The sequence below is a fragment of the Podarcis muralis genome, chromosome 13 (genome assembly GCF_964188315.1).
Source record: "Podarcis muralis chromosome 13, rPodMur119.hap1.1, whole genome shotgun sequence".
NCBI lineage: Eukaryota > Metazoa > Chordata > Lepidosauria > Squamata > Lacertidae > Podarcis > Podarcis muralis.
The window spans coordinates 26,479,643-26,498,765 of NC_135667.1; the positions used below are offsets into that span (position 1 = coordinate 26,479,643).

The window sequence follows — 19,123 nt, forward strand, 5'->3', positions numbered from 1 at the left end:
AACAAAATGTGTGACTGCAATAAAGGTCTGTACACAGTATTCCAACCTACTTTCTCTGACTATATCTTGCAGTTATTTATTTTTACTCTGTGAAGATGTAAATTTTCTGGGCAGTTCTGCCAAAGTCAAGTCTCTGGTGAAAGTTCCTTTCAGAAAATAAAAAGGACAAAGGGGACCTTTCAATGGAATGTATTAATTTCTCACACTTCCCTCCCTCCCTTCCTTCTATAGAATGGAAATAAGCATCATGGGCAAGAAAAAATATATATGCCCAATTATGTGTGACACATGAAGCACTGCATCTACCAGGGAGATTGCAGACATACTGCAGGCCTGACAGAGTTGGATGGGAAAAAAACAACATGAAGAAAGAGACAATGCATGTGCTTTTGTAAACAAGGAAAATCTTTAATAAAAATTGTTTATATATTTTTTTAAAAAAACAACATGTGGAAGATGCCTGTGACCTCCCTAGCTTGCATCTTTCCTGCAAGGTGCATAAGTGTACCCTTGATAGCAACTTTGTGCATGCTTTCACTCTTCTAAGGTTGCGGCTTCGGGGGGGGGGGTCATGGTGTTATGAGACAAAGGCAGGTTCTCTTGATGACATAGCCTCAAGAAGCATGTCAGGAGATCCTCTGAAAACTGGGTGCGGGGTTATCAGGCATTCCAGAGCGTTTTCCAGGTGGCCTACTCCAAACGAGACTACTGGCACCTCAGCAACCACATGGGTGCTTTCCCCAAGGCTCAGGTACTGGCTGGGGGGTGCTGTAGCTATTGCCTTTGATGAGGCATTTTGCCAGCAGGCACAGCACAATCAGAATTCATAATGGGACCTCCATAATAACAAGCTCTGACTTGCTCAATCCAAAATATACTCAGAGTCCTGTCTTTCTCAACTCTATTTCTGCCAGCTCAGCATATTTCTTAGTGTCTCCATCCATGGTTTCCTTCCCCTTCTCCAACATCATAACTCCACCATTGGGTTGTTTCACTTCTCCAGGAAACATTGTGGAGGTCCTCTCGATTTCATTATAATGAAATCTATAATTATAATTATCTATTGCTTTACCATTCCATTCTCCAGTTCTGGAAATCCTCCATCAGTATTTTTTCCCAGGTACTCTGTAACTTCTCCAGCCTCAGCTGGTCCAGTACATTTTTATTCACCATTTTATGCATCTCTGCAGTCAGTGGGATGTTTTTCAGTATTTTCACCATACTGAGTGCTTTCTTCGAGATCCACACAGTCCTTGCTTATCAAAAGTACATTCCTAGCATTCTTCTCCCACAGCAGCATGGCCATGTAGTTTCACATTACAATCAGCAGATTCACCAGTGGGGTGGAGGATCAAAAATAAAGTGAAATAAAATCAAAACAACTCAGAGCTCCTGTTAACTGTTAAGAAACTTTCGTAGGTACGTATATTTAAATAATGCTTTTTGTTCTATTTTCTTTTCAGCCCTCTAGTGTCATCTCCTCTTAAGTCCAGCAGTCAGGACTTATTTCAGATGAGCCATTTAACCAGCAGACAGAAAACCTCTGTCATAATTTATAGCAGTTTCAGAAGCAGTTGAAGAAAGGGAGGTTTAGTCAATCTTTGCCCAAGGACTGACCCTCCTAGGGCTATTAAGTGGGGTTTGGACAAGATTGCAGTTCTTCCTCTTCCCAGTCACTCACCCAAACAGCTTCCTTGAAGGTTTCTCAGTCCCAAAGTGAGAGAGCAGCCCTTCCACAGCACTGGAAGTTAATCCCTGTTATCTCTGTTCCTCAGAGATAATATGATAGCTAATGGTTATCATTAATCACCACCTAATGATGTTTGTCAATGGAGTCTCAGGAGGAGATTTCTAATGAGCTGTGATTCCTCCTCAGAAATCTGGCCTGATTTCCACCCAACACTGGTACCTGTCTAAATTATTTCTGCTGCACTCACAATCCACAAAATGCACCTTTCAGAATCCAATACTGATTATGTCTAAATCCTAAAGAGAAATCTAGTGTGACATCTCTGGAGAAGTTGCTCTGCAAGGGAGTGTGGAATGGAGCTGGGAGTCTATCTGTTGTATGAGTTCTTTGATGCCCTTCCATGGAATCACACACTCCCCCCCCCCCGGAAGAGCTGTACCCTCCTTTGGACAACAACAATCACAATAGTGATGTATATGTTTCCTGAATCAGCCCATAATTTTGTAGCTCTGAATTTCCTTCACTGAGCCATCACTTGGACTGGCAGGTGAAAAGGTCTCCTACAACTCTCTCATTCCATGACCCCCCGCATCTCAGAGTATCTCTCTTTTTTTTTATCCAACACTAATTAAAGTACATGTAAATCTTAATTAAAGTACATGTAAATCTTAATGGGGACAGCGGGTGGCGCTGTGGGTAAAAGCCTCAGCGCCTAGGGCTTGCCGATCGAAAGGTCGGCGGTTCGAATCCCCGCGGTGGGGTGCGCTCCCGTTGCTCGGTCCCAGCGCCTGCCAACCTAGCAGTTCAAAAGCACCCCCGGGTGCAAGTAGATAAATAGGGACCGCTTACTAGCGGGAAGGTAAACGGCGTTTCCGTGTGTGGCTCTGGCTCACCAGAGCAGCGATGTCACGCTGGCCACGTGACCCGGAAGTGTCTCCGGACAGCGCTGGCCCCTGGCCTCTTGAGTGAGATGGGCGCACAACCCTAGAGTCTGTCAAGACTGGCCCGTACGGGCAGGGGTACCTTTACCTTTAAATCTTAATGGGAAAACTAGTGTGCCATCTATTATCTACTGGCGAGAGCCAGTGTGGTGTAGTGGTTAAGAGCAGTAGACTCATAATCTGGTGAACCGGGTTTGTGTCTCCTCTCCTCCACATGCAGCTGCTGGGTGACCTTGGGCTAGTCACACTTCTTTGAAGTCTTTCAGCCCCACTCACCTAACAGAGTGTTTGTTCGGGGGGGGGGGGGAGGAGAATGTTAGCTGCTTTGAGACTCCTTTGGGTAGTGATAAAGCAGGATATCAAATCCAAACTCCTCTTCTTCTTCTTCTTGAGAAGGCACTCTGCTAGGGATGGGGAATGAAGCTGGGTGGGTGAGTTTATCTATTGTATGAGTTCTCAGATATCAGGTCGACACCTGAAATTCCTCTGAGGCTAAGGGTGCACACATTAAGTCTCCAACCCCATGAATTCCCCTCTCACACACACCCCATTTGCTGCAAGTCTAAGGTTGCGCCAAATAGCAGCATCTCCTCTGTTGAGTACTTTATCTCAAACATAGGAGCCAACTCCAAGGGGCTGAGGGGCCTTCACACACACCCCATAAAATATATGAGGGGCAGCCCCTCCCAAGTTGATGGCCATTGCCATTCAAATGGTGAGCATGACTGTATCATGTGATTGATTATGCAGGGCAGGGGTTACCTGCCTCCCCCAATTTTTTTCATCAGGTTGGCATTCCTGATCTAAAATAATAAAAAATGTTTTGAACAGAAGACCCTGAAGAGTGGGATTATATGCTGCAATAATTTAGGCAAATGAATTTTCATGCCAATCTTCCCATAGAGATGGGCGAATAAATTGTGGTGGTGTCACAGGACTGCATTTGCCAGCTATGTCCTCATTGGCTCCACCCCAGTCTTCACTCATAGAGGCAAAGGATCTGAAAGAGAGTATTCACTGCAACTGGGAACCCTGTAAAGTCAGTGCCCTTTGCTGTACAGAGGATTCTTTTCCTTCTAGCTTTTAAAATATTTTATTCATCTGTGAACAAAAAAATTGCAAACATAACAACAAGTAAAGAATAAGAAATTTAAACCATAAAGCATTAGAGCCTGGAACGACAAAAGTAAAAAGATGTATTGCGGTTCCAAAGAGATAATCAAGTATTAATTCATACAAGGATCCCCTTTACAAATAATAAAGGTTTATAAAAAATAAATATATACTTCACCTGTTAGATCCATCATTATTAATAATAAATATTTTATTAGTCTTAAATGAGCCAGACATTTGCATACAATGATGGCACTGAGTGACCATGTTCCTCATTTTTTTTTATAAGAAATAAAATCAAGACACAAAATAGGGATGGGGAGTCCTTCAAGCTCTGCCTTTTAGATATTTTAGTTTGCGTGTTCAGACCCAGAAACCTCCCTCCTAAATAAATTTACACTTTACTCAAATGTTGGTTTTGGTTTTTAGCAGAATTTAGTCCACAACTTTATTGATTACAGAAAGTGACTGGTTGCATAAGCTCTGGTTCGACTAGCTCCCTGCCATGCAGGCATCACTGACCCAGAGTTCCAGCATAGGTCAGCCAAGAGGGAACACCTAGATAAACAGAAAGCTGGGAACGGGCTAACTCTGCCACCCAAATGTCCCCCTGGACTCAGGCACGGGCACAACCCCCTCTCAGGGTTTGACCAAACCATCAAGTCCTTGGATTCCTTTAACGGAATATCCTTCACATAGGGATGGTGAGAGCGTTCTCCCATCCCTATCACCTGAACCAGAGCCTATCCACAACCTTACAAGTTGTGATGATATGCTACGCTGCAGGCGAAACCCAAATGGCAACAGCCAATCAGCCAAGTGGGGAAATTTCCTGCCATGCCCCTGTCCCGAAGACAGACAACACATGACGGCATAGCAAGGTCAAGCGCAAAGCCCTAAAAGCAGGGAGAGGTGGGTGGGTGTTCCGAATGCACATGCCAAAAGAGGAAGCTCTTGGTCACGTGCATGGGTATAAATAGGTCCCTCAAACCGTTTGGACTGCGTCCCATTGGCCAGATTGCACCCAGCTATGAGGGACCTACCAATCGGATGTTGTGGCTGACCAACCGTACCCACCCACAACACAGGGTGTCGGTTTTCCAGGTCTCACCACAATACGTGCCCTCTTTAAGGGAGGACCCGATTTCTGAACTATCTTTTCAAGAATGGCCATTTGACAAATTCTTGAATGCCAGCGATAAATAGTATATGGATTTGAAAACAAACAAATAAATGGCATGCTGGATCAGATTTATGAATGAGCACATGCAAAACTGACACAGGATGAAAACAGACTGATACATCTCTAGTTAGGGCACCCTTTAATGGTGCATTTCCCCCCCAATGCAACAATATGATGGGTCATTGTAAGATAATTCAATGCCAGTTCATGGCTGGTTGGGGAGATATAATCTGCAGCCCCAGTCAAAAGTTGTGGGACCTGTCTGGCATGAGGAATTCAACGGTGTTAATGGTGCCTTGCCATTGTTAGGTATGCAGGCTTCCAGAATCACAACAAAATCTAAACCCTGCATTTCAGGCGGAACCTTAAACCCAAGGAGGTTAAATTTCTGTCACAGTTGTTGGATTAACCCCATTTCTCCCTCCTATGGTTCATTTTATTCAGTTCTGTAGTCCCAATAGATTACAAAGGGTGGAATACTAGGTTTTGGAAATGTCTCCCCTCTTCTGAGTGACATTATACATGTATATGCTCTGCATCTTTTTAAAAAGCAATCAGTGTTGTTAGTTTCACTAATTTCACTGGTGGATTTTTGAAATTGCAAGTCACAAATCACTTACTCCAAAGTGCTTCTATTGTTTTCAGTTTGTCTCCTCAGTTACAGAAGCATTTAGTTTTGCTGCATTTGGTTTCCTTCCATTGTTCTCTCCGACACAAATTTTCTGAAGGCTTTTGTAAGCGCTTGCTTGAAGTCTCTGTTCCTCAGGCTGTAGATGAAGGGATTGAACATGGGAGTCAGGATGGTGTAGCAAAGAGAAAAGATTTTGTTCAGACCCCTCAGTGTGTCGGTGTTTGGTAACATGTACACTATGATAAGGGTACCATAGAAAATGGTGACCACAATAAGATGAGAGGAGCAGGTAGAAAAAGCTTTCTTCCTGCCACTGTTTGAAGGGATTTTCAAAATGGTGTTGATAATGCAAGCATAGGAGGTCAAGGTCAGTATCAATGGTGGCATGATCCCTGCGAATCCCACCACTGTCATCAAGATTTCTGCCTGCTTGGTTTCACCACAGGAGAGCATTAACAATGGAGTATAATCACAAAAGAAATGGTCGATTTCATTGGGGCCACAGAAATTCAGATGTGATACACAGAATGCCGTAATTGCAGTAAGTACAGCCCCAATAATCCAAGGAGCAACTGATAACTGAACACATAGTCTTCTGTTCATGAGGGTTACATAATGTAATGGTTTGCATATGGCTACATACCTGTCATATGACATCACAGATAAGAGGTAACACTCAGTGCAAGCAAAACAGCCAAAGAAATAGAACTGGAGAAAACACCCGCTAAAAGAAATCCCATAATAGTCACTCAACAAGCTAGCCAAAAGTTTTGGAAGGGTTGTTGAGGTGTAGCAGATCTCTAAAATAGACAGGTTCCCCAGGAAGAAGTACATGGGCTTGTGAAGATGATGGTCAGCGAGGACTGCTGTGGCTATAAGAATGTTTCCAGCAACTGTTACCATGTAGATTGCTAAAAATATAACAAAGAGTGGAGTCTGCAGTTCAGGAAGCGTCTTGAATCCTAGGAGGATAAATTCTGTGACCACTGTTTCATTATCCCTTTCCTTTTTTGTCACAAATTGTTCCATTCTGAGACTAAATAAGTGCTGGAACAGAAAGCACAGATATAAACATTTTGTGAGTGCCATCTGCTTAACTCCATAAATAGAATCTATCTATCTATCTATCTATCTATCTATCTATCTATCTACCAACACCCTCTAGATAAGTCACATGGTGTATAACTTCTTAGTGATGTAGCTATGAAAACTAATCAAATTATTATAAATATTCTATCTCTGTAGCTTGGATTAATAATTCCTTTTTTAAAATATGGAGACTAAGATAACGTAAAATGAATGACGATGTTGAACAAAATCAAAGCATATGTCAGAAGAGTTGGGAAACATAAACTGCCACTGGCAGAAAATATATTCTATCACTCAGAATATATTTTGTGTTGCTGAATTCACTTCTTTCTAGCACTTACATCTGATGACATTAGAAGGCCAACACCCTATATAATCTCAATTTTATTTTAGCCAAAGGACTGTGAAGAGCTCCTGAAAACATCATTTGGGTTGATATTACTAATTCATATCATCTTACTGGAAATAATTCCTCCTCCCCTCCCCCTGTCTATTCCCAGATATAAATGATCTGAATCTAAAATCTTAAGAGCCATAGAGAACCACATATATGTATGAGAGACTGGTTATGTTGATACACAAACATAAGGCCATGAGTAAGTCAGATCCTTAATTACAATGAGCATACTCTGAGTAGAACGCAGTTGGATGCAGCCCTATATCCCTTGCCTCATAGTGAATGAGGACCCACAGAACATATTTATCTAACCATTTCCATAAAATATCTCCTCACCATCACTCCTGCTAGACCCATCATTGTGCTACGAAATCAATACAAAATGTGCAGCAGGTCCTGAGAGAGGTCAACACTCCATCTGATTATGACAGACACACACACACACCTGAAACTACTCCCATCTTTTGCATTCATTTGCAGAGACCTTTTTACCTTGAAACATGCTCTCCCAATCACTGCCTTGACCTCTGCTTTCAAAATATCAGAATAGCTGGATATAGATTCTATGGTACTTCTCCATTTCCTCAAACAAAACATCTGACTACAATACAGGTTTGTGCACAGCATTCCGGTCTATTTAGTTTGATTACATCATGCAATGTTTTATATTTTCTCTAACACAATGTAAGTTCTCTGGGCAATTCAGCCACAGGGAGTTCCAAGCCGATGCTGATTTCACATAACAAAAGGGCAAAGGGGACCTTTCAGTGGGATGAATTTATGCCCTCCACCACCCTCCCTCCTCCACTCTGTAGAATGGAAATAAGCATTATGGTAAACACACATGAAATTCCCCAAAGAGAAAATGTCAATTTGAAAGATTGCAGCATTTTCTGGGAATGCTGGACAAGTGAATTCTTTAACTGAGCAGGTGCTCGGCTTGGTCAGCCTCTTTGATTCTATAACCCACTCCATATCTGAATATCTTTTGTTTATCCAGCATTAATTACATGCAAACCTTAATGAGAAAGATAGTGTACAAACTATTGAGAAGGGTTAGCTCAGTCAGTAGAGCCTAAAACTCTTAATCTCAGAGCCGTGGGTTCAAGCCCCACATTGGGTGAAAGATTCTTGCATTGCAGGCAGTTAGACATCAAATTACAAAAATGAACACTTCCTCCACAAAAAATTACAGGAAATGTGGCAGAAAAAAACCCTTAAAATAATATAGCTAACACAAAGGGAGAGATAGAAAGCAGGGCCAGTCCCATCAGCTCTCTTGAGAGACTACCTTCATTGAGCACCTCCTTTCTTGGAATTATTGTAATATCATCTGGCCACCGTACTAACTACTACAGCAATGTGCAGCCCCCAAAAGAACACAGAGTGCCCTGTTCCAACAAGTTTAAATATCAGTTATTGAACATTCATTGGAGCAATTCCATACAACAAGGTCAACCATAGGCTGGGATTCAAATCACCTGTCCGGAAGAAGCTGAGTCCAAAAAAAAGTATCTAGGTGAAGCCAAGGTCAAAGCACAATAAAGCTGTCCAAAATTAAGTTTATTTCCTGGCAAACAGAGCTTCTGGCAAACAGGAGATCTGCCAAGAGATAGGGAAGATCAGGCTACCCGCTTATGGAAACTAAAATACCTACACTTTTCCAGCAGCTATGACATCTGAATTGAGGGCTTATATAAACTGATTTCTCAGACCATACTCAGTAGTAGCTACAAGCACTTAATTCTGCTATTGATTCTTTGACTTGCAAGGAGGTCTTCAATTAGAAGTCATGGAGATTCTTTGGGCTTTGGGGCATGCACTTGTTACAAAGTGGCCACATGAGCCTGAATTTCCAGGCATTTCTGCTCTCTAGGGTTGAGTCAATTCAGCCTTCCACTCTAACTTAGACAGGGAATCTTCTAGCATTGCTGATATGGGACGCCTTAGAAGCATCCTTCCAAGGCAGTAACTGGAATCTAGTGAAGTATGTCTTCAGGTACTTGGGATCTCATTTGCCCCCGGGTTCTCTAGGCTCTGAGAAGCTTGGGGTATTCAGGCAAGCAAACTGGGATCTGATCTTGGCCTGGCATATGGGGGAATAAACTGTCGTGGGTTCACAGGACTGTGCATGCCAGCAATGTCCGCAGTGAGTCCACCACAATCTCCATGCATTGAGTTGAAAGGGGATTTGACATCTTTCCGCAGGGCCTGCAAGATTTTCGGGCCCAGTCTGACCCCCTTCTTTCCATGAAACCCTGTATGTAAGTGGCCCTCTTGGCTCTTTCCATTGGCCCATATGGGACCAGCACAGGTGACTGGGCCTGGCAAATATTTAATATTCTTACCTTCATGGCTGTGATTCGTGGGTTGGCCACTTAATTTTATTCTGATTTTACTGTGATTTTGAGCTGTATTTTAATCAATTGTTTGATTTTGTGTTATTAATGTATTATATATTTGGTGTTAGCCACCATGAGCCAAGCCTTGGCCGGGGAGGGCAGGGTATAAATAATAAAATTTAGTAGTAGTAGTAGTATTCATACAATCCTCTGAAGAGAACCCTGTGCAGATAGTGCTCTTTGCTGCTCTTAGTGTGTTCACCCAAATGCTTGAAGAATCTCCCTTCAGAATTTCCTGTTCAACATGGGGTGGCCAAGGTAGAATCAGCAGGAATGGGGATGTTGACAATGTGCTTGAGGTACATAGTTTCATGCCCCTTCCACACCTTATTCCCTCACACATACTTTGAGGGTCATGACCCTGGCTCATTCATCAGTTAATTACTTGAACTGCTTGTAACAAGATGGAGATGATGATGGCAGAATAATAATAATAACAACAAAAACAAAAACAAAAACAATAATAATAATAATAATTTATTTATACCCCGCCTATCTGGCTGGGTTACCTCAGCCACTCTGGGCAGCTTCCAACAAAATAATAAAATGCAGTAGTCCATCAAACATTAAAAGCTTCTCTAAACAGGGCTGCCTTCAGATATCTTCTAAAAGTCTGGTAGTTGTTGTTCTCTTTGACATCTGGTGGGAGGGCGTTCCACAGGGCGGGCACCACTACCAAGAAGGCCCTCTGCCCGGTTCCCTGTAACTTGGCTTCTCGCACTGAGGGAGCCGCCAGAAGGCCCTCGGTGCTGGGCCTCAGTGTCCGGGTAGAATGATGGAGGTGGAGATGCTCCTTCAGGTATATTGGACAAAGGCCGTTTAGGGCTTTAAAGGTCAGCACCAACACTTTGAATTAATTAATCAAACCCTCCAGCTTTTAGTTAAGATTTATTGTTTTAAATGATGGGGACACTGGAAGCTGCCCAAGGATTCCACATGCTAATGGTTTCTAGGCTCTATAGCCATGCAGGCTTCCAAAACATAACAAAATGTCTGCCTTTCAGTCAGAGCCTGAAACCCCAGGGGGTTAAATTTCTGCGACAGTGGTTGTATTAACCCTCTCCTTCTTCCTACAGTTCATTCTCTTCAGTTTTGCTGTCCCAGCAGTCAATTGAATCAATATCTAATGAAATATATGCAGGGAACTTGATAATTCAAATGCAATACTCAAAGCTGATTTCAGCTATTGCATGGAAAGAGCCATCTGAAAGTGAAACTGTGTCCATCAACATCTCTCTACAAAAGACTGCTAAATATGTGAATATCTCTGCTATGGAGTCGAATGAGCAAATGCAGCCATTCTGCATAGAATTTTATGGAGCACTGAGTGTATTTTGCATCTGTTTTATAAGGGTACAATGCTACTACTTTTTAAAAATCCTTCCACCCTTCTAAGTGTCATATAGCTCAGCTGGTACGGCTTGAAACTCTCAATCTCAGGTCATGAGTTCAAGCCCCAGGCTGGGCATAAGATTCCTGCATTGCAAGGGATTGGAGTATCTGACGCTTGTGGTCCCTTCCAACTCTATGATTCTATGCTAATATGCGGACATTCTTTTTTAAAAAAAAAAATTCAATTGCATTTGTTTCTGTAATTATATTGCCACCTTCATTTAAATTAAAAGTCACAAATTACATATGCAAAAGTGTTTCTAGAAGCATTTCGTTAATAATAATAATAATAATAATAATAATAATAATAATAATAATAATGAAGCCAGTCTCGCACTTTGTTCTTTAGTTTCTCAAAACTCTGCAGTTTTAGTCTATCTCCAACTTGTTCCAAAATTTCCCAATATTTCGGCCATTTAACCTCCATATTGAGCTTTTTCTGAGCTTTCGCTTCCATCGGTGACAGCCACCTTGGGGTTTTATTTTCCAATAAATCCTTATATCTTATCCAAACGTTAAACAATGCTTTTCTAACAATATGGTTTTTAAATCCTTTATGCGCCTTGACCTTATCATACCACAAATATGCATGCCATCCAAATACATTGTTAAAACCTTCCAAATCCAAAATGTCTGTGTTTTCGAGAAGTAGCCATTCTTTCAACCAGCAAAAAGCTGCTGATTCATAATAAAGTTTAAAGTCTGGCAGGGCAAATCCACCTCTTTCCTTTGCATCTGTTAATATTTTAAATTTTATTCTAGGCTTCTTGCCCTGCCAGACAAATCTTGAAATATCTCTCTGCCACTTCTTGAAACAGTCCACCTTGTCCACAATTTGCGATGCCTGAAACAAAAACAACATTCTAGGCAATACATTCATTTTTATAGCAGCAATACGGCCCAGCAATGAAAGCTTCAAATTTGACCATATTTCTAAATCTTTTTTCACTTCAACCCAGCATTTTTCATAGTTATCTTTGAATAAATTCCCATTTTTTGCTGTCATATTGATCCCCAAGTATTTAACTTTCTTAACCACTGTTAAACCTGTCATGTTCTGAAACCTCTCTCTCTCAATTGGTGTTAAATTTTTCTCTAAAACCTTGGTTTTTGACTTATTCAGTTTAAACCCTGCGACCTGACCAAATTCTTGAATCAGTTCTAAAACCCTTTTAGTACTAGATTCTGGCTCCTGTAACGTCAATACTAAATCATCTGCAAATGCTCTCAGTTTGTACTGTTTGGCTCCGATCTGTATACCCTTAACCAACTGGTCCCTTCTAATCATGTTCAGCAAAACCTCCAGGACCGATATAAAAAGCAATGGGGAGATTGGGCAACCTTGTCGTGTCCCTTTTTCTATTTTAAATTCTTCCGTCACCACATTGTTTACAATTAATTTAGCCTTTTGTTCTGAATATATTGCACTTATACCGTTTTCAAAACCTTGGCCTACCCCCATACCCTGTAAGTTCTTTTTCATAAAAGTCCAAGAAATGTTGTCAAAAGCTTTCTCCGCATCCACAAATATTAAAACTGCCTTAGTGTTTATATTCACTTGTAGTTTCTCTAAAATATTAATTATATTTCTCACATTGTCAGATAAATGTCTTTCTGGGAGAAAGCCTGCTTGGTCTTTGTGTATCTCTTCCACTAACACTCTTTTTAGTCTTTTAGCCAAAATATCTGCAAAAATTTTGTAATCCACATTAAGCAGTGATATGGGACGGTAGTTCTTAAGCTGCGTCTTTTCAGTCTCTATTTTCGGTACAAGTGTGATATATGCTTCTTTCCACGACTCTGGTGCCCTTTTCCCCTCCATTATCTCATTACAGACCTCTTTCAAAGGTTGTACTAACCATTCCTTTAAAGATCTGTAGTATCTAGAAGTCAGTCCATCCGGTCCTGGATATTTACCCAATTGCATATTCTGAATGGCACCTTCTATCTCCTGTTCAGTTATTTTATAGCTCAACATTGATTTATTTTCTTGAGAGTTTTTTTGTAATCCATTTTTTTTTCAAAAATCGGTCTACATCGGTTTCTCTTGAAATCCTATTACTTGGGGACTGAATATTGGAAAGTCTGCATACATGATTTATAGTCAATGCTAGTTCTAATTAATTGACATGACTGACAGAGGACTATCACAGGTCCTTTATTTCAACTGGTTTACCCAATGTCCCATTCCCCTAGAACATATTTTCAATTATTTTTGTTCCACAAAGGATCTCTTCCTTTTCATTCCTGCTAATAATATCGCCAGGGCTCCATCACCGTGCTATAAAATCAGTAGAATATTTGCAGCAGGTCCTGACAGACATCATCACTCCATCTGATGATTTTGTAATCTCCATAGAACTGCCCCCTTGTTTCACTCTAACACACACAGACCTTTGTAACTCCAAACATGCTCTCCCTCTTTGACCTCTTCTTTCAAAGTAGCAGGACACCTAGATATAGATGCTATGGTACTTTTCCATTTCTTTCCTCAAACAAAGCATGGCTATAAGAAAGGTCTGTACAAGACATTCTAGCCTATTTTTTTCTAACTACATCTTGCAGTTCTTTATTTTTTCCTCTGAGATGATGTTAATTCTCTGGGCAAAACTGTCACAGGGAGTTCCAGGTTAAGTCTTTAGCAAACACTTGTTTCGGATAATGAGCTTTGCTGGTGAGTGAAGTTTGCAGCCGATGCGGCACTTCCGATGTGGACACACCGCACAGTGGACACTGTGCACATTCTCCTCAGCCACCACAAAGGCTCACGGGTTCCCACCAAACCCGGTTTTCAAATTGGGCCAATCTGCGGTGGCCTGGGGGGACATGGTTTGGTGAGCAGACCTGAGTTGGGCAGGCTTCACTCAGGTCTGCCCCGCAGATATATATCCCAGCCGACACAGTGCTCTTCATCCAGTCGGTCAGGCATGTCACCCACCCTTTCCCTCCTCATATTAATTCTTGCTGCTTTAACCATTTTTTCTTACAGCTAGGAGGGATTTGCTGTGGTTTTATGACAGTCACTGTATTTGGGGCCAGGAAGGAATTTTCCCTGCGCTGCAAGTTTCACCCTCCCTTCAGCACTAGTCACAAGCTGGTGTTTTAGGCCTTGGGCAGAATCCTATAGTTTTCATCCAATTGTGGGGTGGTGGAGTGGTGATTCACCCCCCCTCCCCGGTTTCTGTGGGGGCGATAACAGGGTAACTGGTTAGAGGGGTTTGTAGGGAAGTCTCTGTCCAAAGAGCCAGTTGCTTAGGGCCAGTGGGCCATAGAGCTTCCCTCAGCATTTGGGGGGCCATCTGCGTAAACCTGCATTTTGAAATTGACCCACCCTCAAATAGACCCTGTCATCCCTCAGTTCCCCAACAGGTGGCTGAGTGGGATATATGCCCAATGCCTGTGCCAAGGCTTTTTACATCTGAAATCAATAAAGTTGTGGCCATTTTAAATCATAGACAGTTGTTGTGTCCATTCATTTACCCCCCCCCCCCCGGAGTCAGGTGTGCCAGGTGGTGGTGGGGGACTATGCAGCTGGGCATGCAATATAAGGACAAAGGGGACCTTGTGATGGAATGAACATCTTTCTTCTTAAATTGGTAGCAAAGCTTCCTTGCCTCTTCCCCTCTATAGATTGGAATGAAGTATTATAGGTAAGACACATGAAATTCTCCAATGAAAACATGTCAGTGGGTAAAAAGAATAAAAGTTGGAAGTCTTAATGAGAGCTAAAATAAACCCCAACCTAGTTCATGAGGTCACATAGTAGAATTAATGGCAATAGACTCAGCACACAAGTTTAAACTCTTGACATTTTTATATTGTTGTAACTAGTCTTGGGACCTTATGGTGTGAGGCTGGTTAAGAAATCTAATTACTGCTACTGCTACTAAATAACAAGAACAAGAGCAACGAGAAAAACAACAACATTTCACACAGTGTAGAATTAGGATTCAAGAGGCAGTAGTGATGGACACTGGCTTGGGTGTTTTTAAAGGGGGGTATTGCAATTCTTCAATACCCAGTAGTGATGTATGGAAGTGAGTTTTCTGTCTCTACCTGTAGACGGGGGAGAGATGCATGCTGTGGAACATTAAAATCTGATATCCTGCCTACAGTCTAGAGTGGCACAGTGTCCCCCTGTTTATTCCCATTCATTAGGCTGCATGCATATATTTTGGCTGATTTCATTGGTCTTTTTAATAGAAAAAAAGATAAGCAAGCTGCAGATCACTACTGAACAGTTCTACTGTTTTCTACTGGGGCTGGATTCCCTGAGTTCTACTCAATGGCACTAAATGGTTGATGGTTGTCCAAAGGGCTTCCTTGAACTCTCTGTTCCTCAGGCTGTAGATGAAGGGATTGAACATGGGAGTCAGGATTGTGTAGAAAACAGAGAAGACTTTGTTCAGGTCCCTCAGTGTGTCAGTCTTAGGTAATATGTACACTATGATTAGGGTCCCATAGAAAATGGTGACCACAATAAGATGAGAGGAGCAGGTAGAAAATGCTTTACTCCTGCCACTGTTTGAAGGGATTTGCAAAATGGTGCTGATGATGCAAACGTATGAAGCGAAGGTCAGCATCATTGGTGGCATGGTGCATGCCGATCCCAAGACTGACATCACAATTTCTGTATGCTGAGTTTCACTACAGGAGAGCATTAACAATGGTTCATAATCACAAAAGAAATGGTCAATTTCATTGGGGCCACAAAATTTCAGCTGTGAAGCAAAAAATGTTGTAAATGCACTAGCCACAATGCCAGTCATCCAAGAAGCTAGAGACAACTGAACACACAACCTGTTGTTCATGAGAGTCACATAATGTAGTGGTTTGCATATGGCTAAATACCTGTCATAAGACATTGCAGATAAAAGATAACTTTCTGCTCCAGCCAAGAAAGCAAAGAAATAGAACTGAAGGAAACACCCACTAAAGGAAATTCTATGGTAGTCATTTATAATACTAGCCAAGATTCTAGGGAGGATTGTTGAGGTGTAGCAGGTATCTAAAACAGACAGGTTCCCCAGGAAAAAGTACATGGGCTTGTGGAGATTATGATTGGCTAGGACTACTGCAGCTATAAGGAGGTTTCCAACCATTGTCACCATGTAGATTGCTAAAAATATAATAAAGAGCAGAGTCTGCAGTTCAGGAAGCGACTTGAACCCTAGGATGATAAATTCTGTCACTGTTGTTTGATTATCCTTTTCTCTTTTTTCCATGAGTTGCTTCATCCCATAACTAAAAAAGATAAAAAACGGAAAAAGCCAATAGTTGGAAAAAATTGAATGAATGACAGTTTCACAACTCCCCTCGCCCCTTGAGCTCTGTGTGTGTGTGTGTGTGTGTGTTTACATTTGGTTACCACTCCAAACTGATGCCCACAATGGCCAGGTAAGTTGTGTTGTGTATGAGTTTCTTTTGGTGCACTTATGGAAGCTCATTAGAACCTTTATTAACACCCCTGGATACTTAGCATGTGGAGAATGACAAATTCTGTTTCTCATTATTATAAAAGTCTGTTATGCGATGGAGAGATGGAAAAGTTAAACAGCCATTGCTGTTAGAGATCATGTCTTTCTAGAGCTTATGTCTAATGCAAAATAGGAAGAAGAATGGCCCAGATAATCTTCCTATGTGATTCCTGTGGTCATACAATTAACCCAGTTCCATTAGCATCATAGGAGAGATGCATTGCAATTAATTCTAAAGCTTAGCTACGATGTGCATCATCAACATACAAATATTTCATGAAAGAAAGGGCATTTCATTTTTTATGATACAGATACCAAATTTTAGTAGATACATATCATGGTAAAGATGTTCCAGCTCAGCACCTCCACTTCTGGAACCAGTGTAGCTTTTAGACATTTTATTGAAAAGCACTATTGTTTAGTCTAATTCCAGGAACAGAGGCAGTAAATTGCAATTTATGAGACTTCTGTAAGAACATATGAAAATCTCAGCTGATCAGTGGCCCATCTAGGCCAGCATCCCATTTCCCTCCGTGACCAAACAAATGCCTCTAGGAAGTCCACAAGCAGGAATAAGATAGTTATAAATTAACATATCTGGTGAGATATCATCATGTCACTGCATTCATGTGAACAAGAGGTTGTCACCCTTTTCTGGCAACTATGGAAGGACTGAATTTGGAAATATACAAATATAATCCACGATACCTTGTATCGGTGGTGGCTCAAAAATGTTTAAAATGCTATTCATGCAGTGCTGTTCTTTTCAAACGTAATCATGACCAAACTGAACACTTCACAAATCAAACTTATTGGCAGTATAATTGTCTCCCCACCCCATGCCAGTAGACTTTACCTTCACTTTGAGGAGATGTGGAGCGAACTTTCTGACAATATGTCATCCATATTTTGTTTCCAGAAGTCAGTGAGACCCCATTATAGCATGCTGCCTTGGGATTGCTGGCTAACTACCATATTAAGCTGGAGGAGGGAGCAATGCACTGCAAAGCACAAAGAAATAAGGCATAGCAACTGTCTTGAGATCTTATAAGAATCTAGTTCCTGTGCAAAGCAATTATAAGATACAGCAGTGAGGAATGAGAGAGAATTAATTCAGTTTACATTTAAAGGCAAATTTACATGATTGACAGATTCCAAAATAATACACAATCTGAAACACATCCATCCTTCAAAATTTGTAGTGAATTTTGCAGTGCAGTTTACCAGCCATGTAATGTGCACAAAAATGCATGTTCTTGGGTAAAATATGTGTTTAAATGCTTATATAAGTGAAAACGGCATACCAAAATGCATTACATATGGGGAAATTGCTTTCTGAAAATGAACATGAGACAAAATTGCATATTAAAATCTGTATATTTTGATATTTTTTTACAGGATTTCTGGTAAAAAGTGTAAATTGATGTGGAGAACAGAATTTAAGAGTGAAGAAAAATGAGAAACTGTGAGAACTGAAATGGTCAGATTCACCCATTTTTTATCGTAGCTATTTGCAAACCAATAATGATTACAACACATATTTTAAAGCAGCCACCAACCACTGACCTACCTAGTCCCTTCTGACTCTCAAATATAACAACCAGTGGACTTTTATAGCTCTATCACCTGATATCCTTTTCTTTGCAAAATGCTAGATAAAACTTAAGCACTTCTGTGCTTCAACAACATGCAATGGGACCTCACATAATGAGACAGAACTCCCTTAAGAGTGATTCTATTCTGTATTATGTAAACAGTTCTATAAATGTTCTCACTGGCACTCTTTTCTTTGCTGTAAAATCAACAGAATAGTTGCAAAAGGTTCTGAGAGGTCAAGATCCCAATGTGATAATTTTGTAATACCTCTAGAACTCTCTCTACTCTTCTCTCTTTTTCACACACACACACACACACACAGAGAGAGAGAGAGAGAGAGAGAGAGAGAGAGACTTTTGTACCTTCAAACAAGATTCCTCCTCTCTCAGCATATCAGTAACCCAGTATATGGATTTTATGGTATATTTTCATTTCCTACACAAAATGTCTATCTATGTGATAAGCAACAAAATGAGATGTTCCAGGCTGCACTCTCTGACTACCTCTTGTGGCTATTTATATATTTTTTCTGAGAAAATGCTATGTCTCTGGACACCTCTGCCACAGAGGATACTGTTCAGCTTTTGGGACACTCATTTTAGAAACTAAAAATATCTAGGAGGGGGAATTGACTGAAAGAACTCATTATTAAAGTGAGAGAGAAGCAGTGTGTGCATGTTTTTGTGTACCTTTTAAAATTATAGATTTGAAATGTGACACGGTAAGCTCACATAAAATCACCTGATGAGAATATGCCAATGCAGAAAGAATTACACCATGATTCAAAGTGTGATATCTCTGATCTTATAACGCTAGGCGATGTGCTCAAATTATTGGCAATAACATTATTGCAACAGACCACTTTATAGAATTCCGGGTTAGAATTTGATGCCATACGAAATAGTTAATGGGGATTTGTGCTACACTCCCAGCAGAGGTTTCCCTCTCAATGCATTTTTAAACTTGCCTTTTATCAGAGGAAATCAGGGCAGCATACATGCCGTCTTCAAATGATTTGTTTAATTACGAATAGAGAAAAACATGGATGCAGTTAAGTTGTTACAATCTTTGGTTACACAGTGCTTGCATAATAAACACCAACATTGCTACAGATCTTTTTAATGTAGATGGAGTGCAACACAAGTGGAAGTGCGAATGGACCACAAGAATTTGGAGTACAAGGGCGCAGGGAGCACGTGGTGAAATGGGATG

The 19,123-nt window shown here is 41.0% G+C and overlaps 2 protein-coding genes across 2 annotated transcripts; both read right to left on the reverse strand.

The window, feature by feature from the left end:
- Nucleotides 1-3,708: 3,708 nt before the first annotated feature.
- Nucleotides 3,709-6,587, reverse strand: LOC114582136 (olfactory receptor 6B1-like). The gene has a single exon (XM_028702930.2). It carries the CDS (start codon nt 6,585-6,587, stop codon nt 5,598-5,600), a length of 990 nt encoding a protein of 329 aa, XP_028558763.2. The 3' UTR covers nt 3,709-5,597.
- An 8,024-nt stretch (nt 6,588-14,611) lies between these two features.
- On the reverse strand, nt 14,612-16,075 carry LOC114582135 (olfactory receptor 6B1-like). Its single transcript, XM_028702929.2, has one exon. It carries the CDS (start codon nt 16,073-16,075, stop codon nt 15,092-15,094), a length of 984 nt encoding a protein of 327 aa, XP_028558762.1. The 3' UTR covers nt 14,612-15,091.
- Between the last annotated feature and the right edge of the window lie 3,048 nt (nt 16,076-19,123).

What these genes read in the sequence shown, in the direction of transcription:
- LOC114582135 (XM_028702929.2), bottom strand. Translation starts at nt 16,075, where the DNA reads ATGAAGCAACTCATGGAAAAAAGAGAAAAGGATAATCAAACAACAGTG.
- LOC114582136 (XM_028702930.2), bottom strand. Translation starts at nt 6,587, where the DNA reads ATGGAACAATTTGTGACAAAAAAGGAAAGGGATAATGAAACAGTGGTC.